The 16956-nt window shown below is 41.0% G+C and overlaps 1 protein-coding gene across 4 annotated transcripts in view; it reads left to right on the plus strand.

Moving 5' to 3' along the window:
• Nucleotides 1-210: 210 nt before the first annotated feature.
• spata6 (spermatogenesis associated 6) overlaps nucleotides 211-16956 on the plus strand; it is a 58467-nt gene continuing 41721 nt past the window's right edge. For 2 of the 4 annotated variants that reach the window (XM_078408572.1, XM_078408569.1), the window contains exons 1-5: nucleotides 1730-1903; nucleotides 5667-5804; nucleotides 12498-12546; nucleotides 12636-12677; nucleotides 16737-16861. In XM_078408572.1, the coding sequence (XP_078264698.1) occupies nucleotides 1847-1903; nucleotides 5667-5804; nucleotides 12498-12546; nucleotides 12636-12677; nucleotides 16737-16861 (411 nt within the window). In that variant the 5' untranslated portion in view covers nucleotides 1730-1846. Of the gene's footprint in view, nucleotides 364-1729; nucleotides 1904-3716; nucleotides 3795-5666; nucleotides 5805-12497; nucleotides 12547-12635; nucleotides 12678-16736; nucleotides 16862-16956 lie in introns of those variants that run through there. The other 2 variants (XM_078408571.1, XM_078408570.1) reach the window with 2 other exon arrangements.

Consider the following 16956-nt stretch of genomic DNA (forward strand, 5'->3'; position numbering starts at 1 on the left):
GAAACGTCACGCCTTCCTTCTCTCCCGAGGTGCTACCTGACCCGCTGAGTTACTCCAGCACTTTGAGAATAAAGCTCCACTGACGGAGTAACTCTTGCTTCTGCCTTCGCCGCTTCCGGCCGTTCGCAGCGGTCGTTACGGTGATAGCGTCACTTCCGTCGAGTGACGTCACGCGCGGGCGGGCGCCATGACAACGGCGCAACATTGGCGTTCGATTGGCGGACGTTTGCTTCCATCGTTTTGAATCGTTGGTTCGGGCCTCTGCGTCCGGAAACTGTAACTTGATAAGTTGAATAAGTTTCTTAGCGGGGAGAAATGCCGAATAAAGTTCTAAAATTAATGGTGCATCTGAAAATCCAGGCGGTGAGTGCGGGCGGACGGCGAGATCTTTAATTGCGCGGTGGGGGGAGGGGGGGGGGGGCAGCGATGCATAGCTGCGGGGTGGTCGGCCGTTTGATAGACGTGCCGCGGACCAATAGCGTGTGGAGAAAATGTCGTCGTTTGTCGTCATTGTCAGGTGTTCAACCAATGGTGAGGCGCTGGGGGCGGGGATTGTCGGCAGCTGGGGAGACACGTTTTCAGAAACCTGGCCAGCTGTGCCCCAATGTGAGCACATCTCGGAAGACAGACACACAAAGCTGGAGTAACTCAGCGGGGCAGACAGGAGAAGGAATGGATGACGTCTCGGAAGAAGGGTCTCGAGCCGAAATGTCACACATTCCTTCTCTCCAGAGATGCTGCCTGTCCTGCTGAGTTTAAACCAGCATCTGAAGTTCCTTCCTACATGAGCATATCTCGCCTCCCCACTTGAACCATCTGGTGGTCTAACGTTTTGTCGCCTCCCACTGAATTCGTGAATGAAATCTCCATTTTGTTTGGAGAAGCAGTTGATGCTGAGGATGCCTTTCAAGTAGAGAGCTACGCTGCCCAAGGAGGCTTGGATTCTGGATACAGTAAATGGGGGTAGAGAAGATGCACATGAACTTCTCTTTCACTTGGAAGGACTCTTGTGGTCCATGAAAGGATGTGAGGGTGGAGATATAGGGACAGGTGCTACATCTCAAATCATCCCCTTCCCCCCACCCGCACCCACCCACCCTTCCCTGTTCCCCAACTGGATGTGCATCCATTTCAAGAGTGTTTTATTGTCATATGTCCCTGATAGAAAAACGAAATTCTTACTTGCGGCAGCTAAACAAAATATGTAAACATAGTACACTGTAAACAATATAATAAACGAGAGAGAAAAAAACATTCAAAATGTGTATATATACACACAAATACACATTCTTCTCTACTATTCACCTGTAGAAGTTTTCCCCTTTTCCTTTTCCTTTCCCCCTCCACTTCCACCTAAATTCCTTCTGGCTTAAGAACTCGTGCTTCTATCCTTATCTTGTCTGTTTATCTGCCTTTGTCCAACCATCTGCCTTTGTCCAACCATCTACCTATCAAAAACTCATCTCTCCTGCATCTACCTTTCAATTGTCAAGCCCCCATTGAACCCCCCCCCCCCCCACTCCCTACTACCGCAATCAGTCTGAGGAAAGATCCTGCCCCAAAATATCACCTACCCACGTTCTCTGGAGATACTGCCTGACTCATTGAGTTATTCCAGCACTTTTTTTATAAAATAGCATTTGCAATTCCTTGTTTCTCCAACCTACAAACCCACACGTCTTTGGGATGTGGGAGGAAACCAGGTTACCAGGAGGAAAGCCACCTGGTCACAGGGAGAATTACCCTAGATCGGGTCTCTGGTGCTGTGAGGCAGCAACTCCACTGGCTGTGATACTACACTGCCCACAACTATGCATGGCTAAATTTGCAAATAACGCTGAAATAGATGGCATCACAGACTGCAAAGAAGGCTATCAAGAATGTCAGGATATTGATCAGCTGGGTAAGTGGGCAGAAGAATGCAAGTGTGAGGTGTTACATTTTGGGAAGTTAAACCAGGGTAGAATCTTCACAGTGAATGGTAGCACACTGGAGTGTATTTTAGTGCAGAGTGCTTGAATGAAAGGAAGATGACTGTATTTTTTAAATTTTAGATAATTTATGTAAATATCTGCATTATGAATTAGCTTCCTCGTGATTATTTGCTCAAATAGCATTTAAGGAGTGCTGGTGAGATCCCTTTTTGATGCTTTTTTGACATCTGATAGTTTATTACACTAAGAATTGATGGGTTTTGAGACTACCCTGGCATGATCTAAAGCTGTTAAAACGTTTGATTGCATTGTTGAACTGGAAAGTTCTGCATTTGCAAAATGATACAACCGTATCTCATTCCCTGCTGTGGAATCCAAAGTGTCCACCTGTCACTGCAACCAATTCCAGACCAACTGGCCTTTCATCATCCTTTGAGGATTGTGCATGTCTCAATAAGTTCACTGCTTATTCTTCTAAACTCTTGAGAGTGCAGAACAGTCTCACTAATTTTCTCCTTGAAGAATACACTTAGACATCGCTGCTCATGGCCTATCAGCTTTGGATTCTCTTTGTAGGAGAGCCCATTTAGTATTCAAGGAAGTGTGCAATGCACAAAGTAGAATGCATTGATTTCAAGGAAGCACATCTGGTTTTCGGTGAAGAGACTGAAATTGCGCATGGTATTTCAAATGTCTTGGCAAAACCATGCACATTCTCAACAAGACTTAATTTTACCCAGCAGTCTCCTAAGTAAAGACTATTTGCTATTATATACATGGTGTACCTGCATGTTTGCTTCCTGCTTCTCATAAACCAGCACACGAATATCTGCTAGTTTATCACTGTTTAACAAGTATCTGTTTTTCTATTTCTCCTACCAAATGTATAGCTTCATATTTTCCACCATTTTCTCCATCTCTCTTCGTGTCAATGGCTAACCATTTTACAACCCATGTTCACTTTCAGTGAATAATCCATTCCAAATTTCTGTCGGAAACAAACTTGTATTCATTGTATTCTAACCTTTCAGTTAAGGCCCAGTAATGGTGGGATACAAAGCTCAACAGTTGAGTGTTTTGGACAGAGTGTTTGACTAACACTGGAATGGAGAAGCATGACTATGACACAAACATTTTAATGGTGACAACCTAAATTTAGGACTAATGTAAAATTATATGCTGTGGAACTCCTTAGTATCTCAGTATTTGATTTGAATTATTAAGAGCAGCACCATTAGCTGAGAATACAACCCTAGTAACAATAAGATATATAGCAACACCTCACGCTTACATTGCTCAGTCCGCTTGCCCACCTGATCATGATCCCGCTATGATGCTCGATAGTCTCATTCACTGTCTATGATGACACCTATTTTAGTGTCATTTCCAAATTTACTAATGATGTCTTTAATCCAAAGTAAAGTTATTAGGTTTTCAAAGAGCAGGTTCTGGGATGACTATAGAAGATTTTAAATTTAGATAAGCTTTAAGGAGATAAGCAGTTTGGCCAGGCTGATTTGCCAAACTTGTTAATAGGTAAATTGACTGAAGATCAGAGGGAAACGTTCAAAAATGAATTGATTATGAAACAGATTTGCATTCCTAAGCAAGAGTTATTTTTGCTAAAAACATATATATGGAAGTGCTAACTCAGGTTTCGTCCCTTGGAGAGATACAAAGAACAAAACATGACAAAATAGATGCAAGACTTAATAAAAGGGATATTGAAAATAAATATTGAAGATATACCAATGTAAATACAACTTTTAAAAATTATACCAGATGGAAAGAATGGTCAAGAGAAAGTGGCAGATTTGAAAATGACAAAACCCCAAGACCAGATGGTTTCCCAGAAAGTAGGTGAGAACATTGCAAATAACCTAGTTATAATTTTTCAAAATCTGTTGATTTACTAATTGTTCCTTTAGATGGGAAAACTCCACATTACAGTGTATTTTAAGAGGGTTTCAGATCTGTTGCTAGCAAATTAGTGGAGGTTACGGTGTTAGAACACCTTGAATTTTTTAATATTAGAGTCAGATTTGTAAGACTAGTTGTGCTTAACAAAACTGATGTGAATTTTGTTCTCGAATGGATTGTCAATGGGTGCTATTTATATGGACTTCCAGAGGTCAGTTGATTATGTCCCACGCATCAGTACATTTTAAAATCATTGAATTGAAGACAAATCTTTGACCCGTTTAAGAAATTGGGCTGAGTAGCAAGAAAAATAATAGGATTATAGGCAGTTTCTTTGACTGGCTGGATATGACTAATGTCGCTATATTTTAATGAATTAGATAATGGGCTGAAAGGTTGTACATCCATTTTTGTTGACACAGATGAACGGCTTTGTAAATCATAGTCGTGTATAGAACCAGTATTCACTCAGGCCAGACTTCTATCCTCTAACCATTCTGTCTTTCTGTGATGCAACATTTGTCCTTTTTATTGCGTACCTTCCCAATGTCTCGGTACTTTTATTCTTTCCAGGTGAAGCAGTAATTCATTTTTGCTTCAAATTTAGTTTCTTACATTTGGTATTCATGATGTCTTCCCATTTACACTGGAAAATCGAAACACAGATTGGGTGTCTACAAATATCTCTAAAATAAAAACTGAAAATGCTGAAATGATTTAGAAAATTAAAGCACATGTGTGGGAAGAGAAACAGAGTTAATATTTGAGGGTGAAGCCCTTTGTCAGACCCTACATTACAGTCTGCAATGATAGGCATCTCATTCTGTGACATTTATTGCCATCACATCATTTGTGCTAGGATTTCCAATTGGTACACTGGGCTATTGGCCTCTCTCTTCATACATCTGGCAGATTTGGTGTAGAGGCAGTGACCCTATTCATTTGAATGATTTAAATTTGGCCTTGCAAAATAAAAGGGAAAAGCTAAGTGTGGGTTTTTGTTCTAGCTTTTCTCTCCCTTATTTCTCTTCCTTACTTAGTTTTCTTCATTCTTCTTAATTTTTTTAAATTTTTATTAACTTGTCAATCAATTTTAATAATCTGAAGTTGCCACGGTGTTCCAGATATGCCGTCCGAGACCAGCTCACATAAATAACTATTTTCCTGATGTATGGGTTTAGCTCATTGAGCCCTCGAATCAGTCTCAGATAAGTATAGGCTGAGGGAGATCATAGGTTAACAACTGTGGTGGCCACGTCAGTAGTACCTATGCTTATAAGAATATGCATCTGGTCTCATTGAAACAATTAAGATTATTTAGCCATGCTTTTTTGATTTAAACACAGTTCGATGACAGATTTAACTTTGTAGCCGGGATTTTCAATTATGGTAACCAATTCTTTTTATTTTGACTGAAAATCCAGTTAAAAAAAGTTCTGAACTGCTTTCTACAGTTTTACAGGCATTCTGTGTATAATATTTAATAGTTTGAACTTTTGTTTTTTTTAAAGCGGAAATTTACATTTGGCAAGTTTGGATTTATAATATAACCATTAATCATGAATACTGATTGCTTTAAGGCATGAATGTAAAGACAAAATTGCTATGAAATGTGGAAGGGATGGAACTGGTGGCAAATAAAGCATCAATTGTCGAATTGTGCATAGATGATGAAGGAGCTTTAATAATTGAAAGGGCCAAAATTGCTTTATTATTAAAAATTAGTCTTCTCAATTAATGTTGTTGTTCTTAGATTGTATTATTCTATTTTTCACTATTGTAATTCTTGTTATTTGAAATGATATATTTTAGGTTTCATGTCCTGGGGTATATCTACCGGAAAAGGATGATGTCTACGTCAGTGTATGCATGTTGGGAAAGTTCCAGAAAACCAAATTTCTCCCTTCTGTCTTTCCATTGACCTTCAATCACAAAATGAAGTTTGAAAAGGTACAACACAAACTGTTCAATCATTTTATAAAGAAAGGAGCAGTTCTAAATATTGGAAATGTAAATGGTGGAAATAAGTATCAATCAGGAAGTAGAAAAGAATGTTCAAAATGAATTATTTCTGATGAAAGGCTTCATCTGGACTATTAAACATGTCTGCCCTTTCTGATGTGTTGGTGGGCCACTGTGTAATTCAGTTACTGCTTCTATTTTGGTATATAAAGGACTTTTTCATTTGCAGTTTAGTATCATAAATTTTAATATTTGAATTTTGCATATCATTTTCTATATTTCAAAGTAATTAAGCTTACACGAATATGTTTTCAAAACTTAGTGGAGACACAATTTGTCCAATTTCCATGCTACTCTTGGGTTACTCATACTTTAGCATCCTGTGACATATCAGAAACTGAATAATGGTCCTGTATAAAAGCATAGATGCAGAAGCATTTGGATAGCAGATTTGCGGAGCATTTGGATAGCAGTAACAGGATCATTCCGAGTCAGCATGGATTTATGAAGGGAAAATCGTGCTTGACTAATCTTCTCGAATTTTTTGAGGATGTAACTAAGAAAATGGACAGGGGAGAGCCGGTGGATGTAGTGTACTTTGACTTTTAGAAAGCCTTCGACAAGGTCCCACATAGGAGATTAGTAGGCAAAATTAGAGCTGATGGTATTGGGGATAGGGTACTAACATGGATAGAAAATTGGTTGGAAGACAGAAAGCAAAGAGTGGGGATAAATGGGTCCCTTTCAGAATGGCAGGCAGTGACTAGTGGGATACCGCAAGGCTCGGTGCTGGGACCGCAGCTATTTACAATATACATTAATGACTTGGATGAACGGATTAAAAGTAACATTAGCAAATTTGCAGATGACACAAAGCTGGGTGGCAATGTGAACTGTGGGGAAGATGCTATGAGGTTGCAGGGTGACTTGGACAGGTTGTGTGAGTGGGCAGATGCATGGCAGATGCAGTTTAATGTGGATAAATGTGAGGTTATCCACTCTGGTGGTAAGAATAGGAAGGTAGATTATTATCTGAATGGTGTCAAGTTAGGAAAAGGGGACGTACAACGAGATCTGGGTGTCCTTGTGCATCAGTCACTGAAAGGAAGCATGCAGGTACAGCAGGCAGTGAAGAAAGCCAATGGAATGTTGGCCTTCATAACAAGAAGAGTTGAGTACAGGAGCAAAGAGGTCCTTCTGCAGTTGTACAGGGCCCTAGTGAGACCGCACATGGTGTACTGCGTGCAGTTTTGGTCTCCAAATTTGAGGAAGGACATTCTTGCTATTGAGGGCGTGCAGCGTAGGTTCACTAGGTTAATTCCCGCAATGGCAGGACTGTCGTATGTTGAAAGACTGGAGCGACTAGGCTTATATACACTGGAATTTAGAGAGATGAGAGGGAATATTATTGAAACATATGATTATTAAGGGATTGGACACGTTAGAGGCAGGAAACATGTTCCCAATGTTGGGGGAGTCCAGAACCAGGGGCCACAGTTTAAGAATAAGGGGAAGGCCATTTAGAACGGAGATGAAGAAAAACTTTTTCAGTCAGAGAGTTGTAAATCTGTGGAATTCTTTGCCTCAGAAGGCAGTGGAGGCCAATTCTCTGGATGCTTTCAAAAGAGCTAGATAGAGCTCTTAAGGATAGCGGAGTCAGGGGGTATGGGGAGAAGGCAGGAACGGGGTACTGATTGAGAATGATCAACCATGATCACATTGAATGGTGGTGCTGTCTTGAAGAGCCGAATGGCCTACTCCTGCACCTATTGTCTATTGTCTATTGTCAGACGGTAATTGGGTTGAGGCACACAGGTAGAATTCATGCGTTATAAATCATAAGCTGTTCTTATTTTTTATTTCTATTGCAAACTCCATGTCCACATTTTCAATGATCTCTGATGTAAGCTATTGTGTATTAAATTTGATTAATTAAAATCACATTTCTTCTGTGTACGGGCACTCCTTGACTTGTGTACGTAAAACTCACAATTAATGTAAACAATTCACAATTGGATGGTCCCGTTTCCTAAATGACCTGTGTTATTGCAACCACGTTTATAGAATCATTTCAGAGCGAGCTAAATGGAGAAACCACTGATTCTTCCTGAAACCTTTTTCTTTCCTATACTTTGAAGGGAAATTTAAAATTGTGACCGAATGGAGAATTAGGCGAGTTCAGCCAAGCCCAGGCTCACAACTCTGAGGGATTTAGATGAATTGCAGCCATGAGGTTAGGTCCCAGACAGGTGGGGCAGGCGGTCTTGGCCACTATCCGAGGGTTTAAAAAAAGTGAGTAACACAAATTTAGCAAAGGGAGGATGGCGATGGCTCCCCATCTGCTTCATAGATATAGAATGGCGGAGTGGACAAAGTGATGGCCAACAGGAAGAAGCGGCAGCAGGTGAGAGGGTAGAGAGCCCCATGGTGACCGAGCGTCTCCTGTCAGTGGCAGCGACCTGAAGAAAGTGATGTTGACCAGGGTCTAGACCAGCAGCATTGGCACTTAGTTTTAAGGTGAAAGTTTGAAGAAGGCTTATTCAGTCTGAAGAGGGGTTCCGCCCCAAAAAGTCACCGATCCATGTTCTTCAAAGATGATGCCTGATCTGCTGAGTTATTCCATTGTTTTGTGCTGTATGACCTCACCTTGTGCTCACCTTGAGCAGGTGAGTAAAGAGTTGAACATGCTCCGCCCAGGCAAAGCCACGGGCCCCGATGGTGTGAACCCTCGGGTACACAAGGCATGTGTCAGCCAGTTGTGTGGAGTACTCCAACATATCTTCAACCTGAGACTGAGCCTGGAGAGGGATTCTGTGATGTGGAAAACATCCTGCCTGGTTCCTGTACCAAAGAGGTACCAATGACTACAGACCGATGGCACTAACCTCACACATCATTAAGTCCCTGGAGAGGCTGGTGCTCACTCACCTGCGACCCTTGGTTAAACCCTACCTGGACCCCTGCAGTTTGCTTACCAAACAAAGGTGGGGGTTGAGGATGTCATCATCCAAGTGCTCCATTGTTCTTATGCTCACCTGGATAAGCTGGGAACCACTGAGAGTCATGTTTTTTTTTACTTAAGTGCTTTTAACCCGCTCCAGCCTGCACTGCTAGGGAGCAAACTGACGAAGATGCGGGTGGATGCTCCATTGGTGTCCTGGATCACCAACCACCTGACTGGCCGACCACAGTATGTCAGGCTACAGAACTGTGTCTCGCACATGGTAGCGAGCAACACAGGGGACGTTCCTCTCTTCCTGTTCACCATTTACACCTTGGACTTCAGATGCAACTCAGACTTCTGCCACCTGCAGAAGTTTTCGGATGACTCTGCAATTGTGGGCTGCATCAGTGAGGGGAGGGAAGCTGAATACAGAGGTGTAGTCAACGACTTTGTTAAGTGGTGTGGGCTGAATCACCTGCAGCTCAACAACAAGACAAAGGAGTTAGTGGTGGACTTTAGGAGGAGAGGAACACCCCTGTCCCCTGTCTCCATCAAGGGTGTTGATGTGCAGTTTACCAAGGAGTACAGTACCTTGGAGTTTACCTGGACAGTAAACTGGACTGGCCCAGGAACGCTGAGGCCCTGTATAAGAAGGGATAGAGCCGTCTGTAATTTCTGAGGAGGCTCGGCTCTTTCAACGTCTGCAGTAAGATGCTGCAGATGTTCTACCAATTGGTGGTGGCCAGTGCCAGCTTCTTCGCTGTCATGTGCTGGAGTAGCAGGGCAAAGGTTGCGGACGCCAACAGAATTAACAAGCTCATCAGGAAGGCTGTCTTCGTTCTGGGGGTGAAGTTGGATTCACTGGAGATGGTCGGAGGGGAGAATGCACGTTAAACTGCGGAATATCTTGGACAATACAGCTTCCCCCCCCCCCTCCATGAGGAGCACCTTCAACGATAGACTGGTTCCACAAAGATGCAGCACAGAATGCCACAGGAGATCCTTTTTCCCTGTGGCTATCAAACTGTACAACTCCTCCCCTTTCTGATTCCTCTTGGATGTGAACTTTCTTGTCACTATAAATAAACCATGTAACGCGAGTTCACCCTACTGCGAATGTCGGTGTGGTCATTGTCGACCCTGACGCCACAATATCATTGGATGCGACTACTTTTCTGAGGCCTCTGTGCTTTGCGTGTCAGATGAAAGAGGCAACTTGGGATTAAAATCTTGTTCTTGTGAGCTGAACAGTAAGTCCAAGATTTTCTGCTTGCTTTATTCCCCCATGTTTTGATGCAAACATTGTGCAAAAGTTTCTGGTCAGTTTCTTCCATCTTTTGTCCTGCATCTCAATTTCCAATGTTGGCACAATATGCTAATCCAGTGCTTCTTAAACTGGTGAATGGTTCACCCAAAGGTGAATGAAATTATTTTGTGGTGAAAGAAACTAGAGGGGTGAATGAAGGGTGAATAACTTAATATATATAAAATTATACACAAGGGAGAATCAGACGAAAATTACCAAAAAACATAAGAAAACCTAGTCGAGGGTGAATGAAATTTTGTGATAAAGACTCAAGGGTGAATGACACTAAAACAGTTTAAGAAGCACTGTGCTAATCTTAATTACACAACGCTACGAAGATTTGTTTCAAATGTTCATTTCAGGTTTAAAGATTTGCATTATGGTTAGAATTGATTGCCGATTCAGATGAAAGGAATGCATCAGAACAAAGTGAATGAATACGGTTGAGGGAGAAAGGAAAGCAGTGAAGCCCAGAGGAAATGTGCTGATTGATAATTTGAAGAAAAGGAGCAAATGGTTGGTTATGATTGAAGCTGTAAGGGAGAGCAGCGTGAGCACATGAGGGAAAAATGAGTGGAGGCTAAATGTTGTAATTAGAAAGCAAGGAGGCAATAGAAACTATCCAAACAAGTGGACTGGGAGATACAGGATGGGCAGTGAAGAGAGGGAATTGAAGGAAATATGTTGCTTGCTGACAGGGTGGAATAAGTGAGTGTGAAGTGACAGTATGACTGGTATATACAGAGAGAATGTGAGCCCTCTCTGGGAGACGATGCAATTAAGGGGAAGAATTGGGATCATAGACAACATAGTGCAATGAAGGGGTGAATGTCAGGTTAGAGGTCAAGAGACAATTTCCTTCTTGTTTCTTTCAGATGCCACTTCTTTCATATTCTCTTCTACTGTTGCTTTAATAAAAGTTTCTCTCCGGCTTTAACAGTTCCAGTCCCTTGCATTTGGATCTGCAGTTTAAATCCAGATTACTCACCATGTGATCAGTGATGCATATATGCATGTGCCATCATACTACTTCAAGAAGGTGAAATTATAATGCTTTTGAAGTTATTATGGAAATATAAAATTGGAGTCACAATGTAGGACAACACAATTGATACCAGAAAATTTGCAGCTAGTTATTTCTCAATTTAAAATGCTACATGCTCTGTTCCAGTGAAGTCATCGATGTATAATCCGAATTTCATTTGACCATTCGTACTGGGCTCTGGCAAAATTTCATATCCAATATTCATTCCATCAAATTTGTTAAACCTTTTTCTTTCTGTGTGTGCAAATATGGTTATTACTAAGGTAGACCTTTCCCATATCCTGGTTATACCTGAGAATTACATTTCTACTATCTTGCTGCATTGCATTACTGAAACATGCAGAAATTTCACTTCATCCTGAGCTCCACTACCTGTATTAAGTCCAATGCCCACAAACCCTGCCTTTGCTGATAAGCAGTTTTTTGTCCCCTCGTGTATTCCTCAACAAGGTTAAAAAAAGTCTTAAATTCTATGATACTCTCTCGCTGAGATCTGAAAATGCATTACTCTTTTGTACACCTGAGAGTAAAGAAGGGAAGAAATAGCTTCTCAGACAGTGCACATGTAGAAGCAAAAAGGAGAGAAATTGGATTCGAAAAAATAGTGCATGTTTTGATTTGCTTGAGCCTATTTATAGCGAAGTGCCAAGATCCAAATATTAAAGTAGACTGGACACTTCCTGTCATAATTCATTGAGATAAAACTAATAAATCTTGAGATTTTGAATTACGGCTGAAGTGTACCATATTTCTTGCCACGTGTTATTTTGCACTCTTTTCTCATTTGACTTAACTATTTTCTTCATCATCCCATAGTGGCGTTACTGTGATCTGGCATTATCTTCCTAAACCAAAACAATATCTTCGCACCTTTCAAACTAGCTCAAAATATATTTTTTTAACCATTGCTAGATCTCATTGATATTGTCTAACCTGCTTCAAATCCTAATTTTTCCTGGTCATTTGTTTGAGAATGTGCAGTTTTTCCTGTTCATTTTAGCAGACAGCACCTTATAACTGCAGCCCTTTGGAAGTAATTCAGTTGGCTTTCTTTTAAATACCATTTCTGTGCTATATTGCATTGCAGAATATTCTATATTCAGAAAAACCTTAAACAGAAGATACCTTTGTTGTGACATCATTTGTACAATAGAAACTAACCAAACAAATTCAATTGAGAGATCTGACTTGAAATTACTAATAGTTCACACGCAAGTTACATTAATTGCAAAATGCATTGTATGAATAGAAAATTGTTGCTATTGACCATTTTACTGCTTCATTTTAGTAATTTTTTAAATATTGCTGCAGATTTGTAATTATTTACTGAAGCCTCGCATGATTTTTTGCAGTTAATCTTCAACTTTCTCTTTTATATAAACACAGAGCTTTCCAGAAGCTATGAATCCCGGGGATGTTGCAGACTTGCTGGAAAGTAAGAATAATACTTCTTACGGTAAATTATTATTTAATTATTACTGATGTTCTCTTATGATAGTCTGATTCTCTCTTCTTCTTCCACAGTGGACACAACTAAATTTAAATTGATCCAACTGACTCCACCAGGTACGATGAAAATGTGCAAAAATATCAAAATGTGCACTTACCAGTTATTGCTTAATGGAAATGCATTTTGTAAAGGTTGCTATCTTCACTAAAGTGCTACTGCCATTATATATACACAGTAAGCCAGTGGTTATCTGAGATCTGAAAATGCATTAGAGAGCACAAATGGAAAATAGTATTTTGTAAGGCAATGCATAATGTCATATTTTGAAGACTTCATATCAAGGAAATTGCTTTAAGCTTCTTAATTCTGTTATTCACTCACTTCCAGCTGGGATGTTTTTTATTTTTACTGTCTCCGATATTTATTTATAAGTGTTGCCCATTTGTAGGCATGCAGGTTTAACAAAAAATGCAGGACTTGATGCAGGTCTCAACCTGAAACTTCCACCATCCCTATGCTATCACAGATGTTGCCCAATCCATTGCTCCAGCAGGTTTTTTTATTTGTTCCAGATGCACCATCTGCAGTCTCTTGTGTCTCTTTGACTTATTATAGCACAGGACATACTCGGGTGATTGTGACAGACAAGTCTGGCAAGTTTTACAGTTCTGATTCTGTGAATAGATCTTCATCAGAATATTATGTAACTAATCAGTGGAGCAGCTCTTCGAATTTAGGTATCACTGAAAGTTGACTAGGAGATACTTCATCATGTCTGAATTTACTGCCTGTCTAATACCAGGTGTTCTGTGTGGTTTAATTAATGTTCTGTTTGACCGAGTAAGCCAAGTGAGTGTATTGGAACTGCTAGGTTATTTCAGACGATTGCTAAAAATAAATCACATTGATTTGAGACTGCTGTCACATTGGCCTGACCCGGTAAAGAGGGCAGTAAGAATTTAAAAAAAATGCAGATGCTAGAAATCTGAAACAAAAAGGAAAATGCTGAAAATATTCGGCAGTTCAAAATGCGTCAGTGGGCAAAGAAAGAAATTCAGGTTTCAGATTTCTAGCATCTGCATTTTTACCCTTTGTCAAATATCATTTGACCCTTTGTCAAATATCAGAGGCACTCCACATGTCACAGCCTGCCAATCTGTGAATTCATTTATTGCTATCACGTTGCTTACTAACTGATAATCTATTCTTGTCAGTATATTACCTCAGATTTTTTAAATGCTCTAATCTTGATTAATGTCTCTGTAGGACTTCATCGAAAGCCTCCTTAAATATTAAGTACCCCACAATCATTGGTTTCCCTATTAACTATTCTACCAATTACCTGTCCCCGAACTGTTCTATTTTCATACAATGAAAGTTTGGAGGTAAAGTAACTTTGTTTGTTGTTTCAGCCTCTTATAGACATAAATTCAACACTTGAGATCAAGGATTCAAGGTCATAATCACTGCTGTACTTATACTTATGGTTACTTATATTTCGAATAACATTTGCTGATGATGATTCTGTAGTTGCATTTTCCATTTCCTCAAAATCTATTCTCTGACCATTTACGGACCATTTACCATCCCTTTAATCTCGCAACACCATCCATTTCAAGAAAAACCTTTTTTTTAAACTCAATTGTATATCATAGAGTTAGGAAGGTTATGATTACACAGGAGAGGGTGAAGAAAATATACACCAGGATGTTGCCTGGGATGAAACATTTCAAGATTCAAGCATGTTTAATTGTCGTATATACCGTGACGTCGTGGACAATGCCAGTTTAATAGGAACTAAAGCAACACACACGTGGTAGGGTGAACTAACGTGGGACAGTTATTTTTCGTGAAGGTTGATAATAGCAAAGGTTCAGAACTGTAAGGGAGCACTGTCCCTCATCAGTTCTGGGCTAGTGAGAAGCAGTGGCAATCTGGGGCTTGTCCCGCCAACTCAGTCTTGGCCTCAGCAAGGAAGTGCCAGCAGTCCCGGGCTTGTCCCATTGGCTCAGTCTTGGCCTCTTAGAAGGAAACACTGCCGATTTCAGGTTTATCCCGGCAGCTCAGTCTTGGCCTCAGAGGAGTCTGGTGGTTTCAATCCTGCCCTGGCAGGTCAGTCTTGGCCTCAAGGAAGGGGATGCCAGTGATTTCAGCCTTGTACCGGCAGCTCAATCTTGGCCTCAGAGAAGGAGACACTGGCGAGCTCAGGCTTGTCCTGCTGGCACACTATTGCCTTGAGAGAAGATGCTGGCAGTCTCTGACTTGTCCTGGAAGCTCAGTCTTAACCTAGAAGAAGAGACATTGGCAGTCCTGGGCTTCTCTCGGTGACTCAGTCTTGTCTTTGAAGAGGAGCCGCTGATTGGCTTAGGTTTGTCCCGGCAGCTCACTCCTGCCTTGTGAGGAGGTGCTGGTGGTGTCAGGCTTGCCCGTCAACTCGGTCTTGTCCTTCAAGAGGAGATGCCAGCAGTCTTGGGCTTGTCCTGGCAGCTCAGTTGTGTCCTCGAAGAAGGAGGTACTGGTGATTTCAGGCTGACCATGGCAGCTCAGTTTTAGCCTCAAGGAGGAGGCACAGGCTGTCTTGAAATTAAACTGGCAGCTCAGTCTTCCTCCAAGCCTGCAAAAGGGAAACTCAGCTTGTAGGGATGCACCACTCTTTCTCTCTCCTCTCCTGGCTGGACCTAGTCCTGGTTTTAAGGAGTGGGGGTGATGAGCAGCAAGTGGGCCAATCCAATCCATGTTAATTGGATGTAGTTGTTGTTTCTCTGGCTAGCACTGTCCAAGGAGCCGGATGGTTTCCATCATGCAGGCGTTGTCCACTATGCTGGTCTTCAGCTCCATCTGGCCTGCCTGTTGTTAACGGGGATCAGAGCTACATACAAGGGTGGAGGCATCATCACAGCACCAACAATGGAATAATGAAATTCCTACTTGCAGCAGCATAACAGGCCTGTAAAACAATACACGTAGGTAATATATTATGAACAAATACAATAAATAAATAACCCTAATGCTAGCGCAATAAAACCCAAAGTCCTGAGTTTAACCAAAGGCATTCTCCATAGCTCATAGTTGAAATTTGAGTTGTGTAGTGTTCTGATGGTTCTGATTATCTAGTGGTAATGGTTTTCAGACACCTATAGCTCCATCCCGATGGTAGAATAAGAGCATGCCCAGGGCAGTGTAGTGTAGTTCTTTGTTGATACTGGCTGTCTTTTTGAGGCATCGTCTCCTATGGATCCCTTTGATGGTGGAGAGGTTGGTACCCGTGATTGACTGGGAAGTATCCACCACTCTTTGGAATCTTCTTTGCTTCTGGGTATTCAAATTGCCAAAAATGGTCATGATGCAACCAGTCAATAATCTCTACTGTACACCAGTAAAAGTTCAAGAGAGTATTCGTTGACATACCAAATCTTTGTTTATTATTTAGTTATAAGGAACATGAATGATCTTGTGTTTTTTAAAGGGTAGGCTGGGAGAAGAGGAAGGACTTGATAAAAGATGTAAAAGATTATTAGGGGCATAGATTGTTGGAAATTTTTCCCGTCACAGAAATCATATGGGATCCAAGGTGAGCTACTCAATTACAAACAAAATTGGTAAGGTGGGATTTAGAGGGTGGTAGAAGGTTGCTTTTCAAATTAGATTCTGACGCAACGATCAATGCTGTGCCCACTGTTGTTCATTACTAATATATGGGGTTTAAATGTGAACTTAGGCTGCCATTAGTAAGTTTGCAGATGACACTAAACGGGATAGAATATAGAACAGTACAGCACATGAACAGGCTCTTCAGCCCACAATGTTTGTGCCAAAAATGTTTCCAGCCACTCATCACCCTCTGTGTAAAAAAAATGCCTTGCACATCTCCTTTAAACATTGCCCCTCTCATCTTAAAGCTATGCCCTCCAGTATTTGCTTTCTCCACCCTGGGAAAAAGATTCTGACTGTCTACCCTGTCTCTCATAATTTGATATACTTCCAGCAACCTTTGTTTGGGTATCTTTTGCCAAACGTTCCTCTCCATGTAATAGGAACTCTGATGATATTCATACTGTCTGAATATGGTAATTCTGTACAATCAAGCATTTTACTATGCGGTGCTGATCTGCTACTGTTAAATGGGTGAAACAAGATCAGAAGTGTTAAGACATCTTCAAAATATTTATTTTCAGTGGGTGAAACACTATCCATCTATGAGCAGAATACCAGAGAGTTTCTTTATCCGGGTCGCAAGCTAACACCGAGCTATCCTGGCATGGACAGAGAGCTGTTAATGAAGAGATCAATCGATTTCCCTGTAAGTATTTCTTACACAACATACTGTTAATGCAGTGTACGTTACACAACAGCATATTTTCAAATTTCTTTCGAGTAAATAATAATCTTTAAGAG

Source organism: Rhinoraja longicauda, chromosome 11, assembly GCF_053455715.1.
Source record: "Rhinoraja longicauda isolate Sanriku21f chromosome 11, sRhiLon1.1, whole genome shotgun sequence".
NCBI classification, from domain to species: domain Eukaryota; kingdom Metazoa; phylum Chordata; class Chondrichthyes; order Rajiformes; family Arhynchobatidae; genus Rhinoraja; species Rhinoraja longicauda.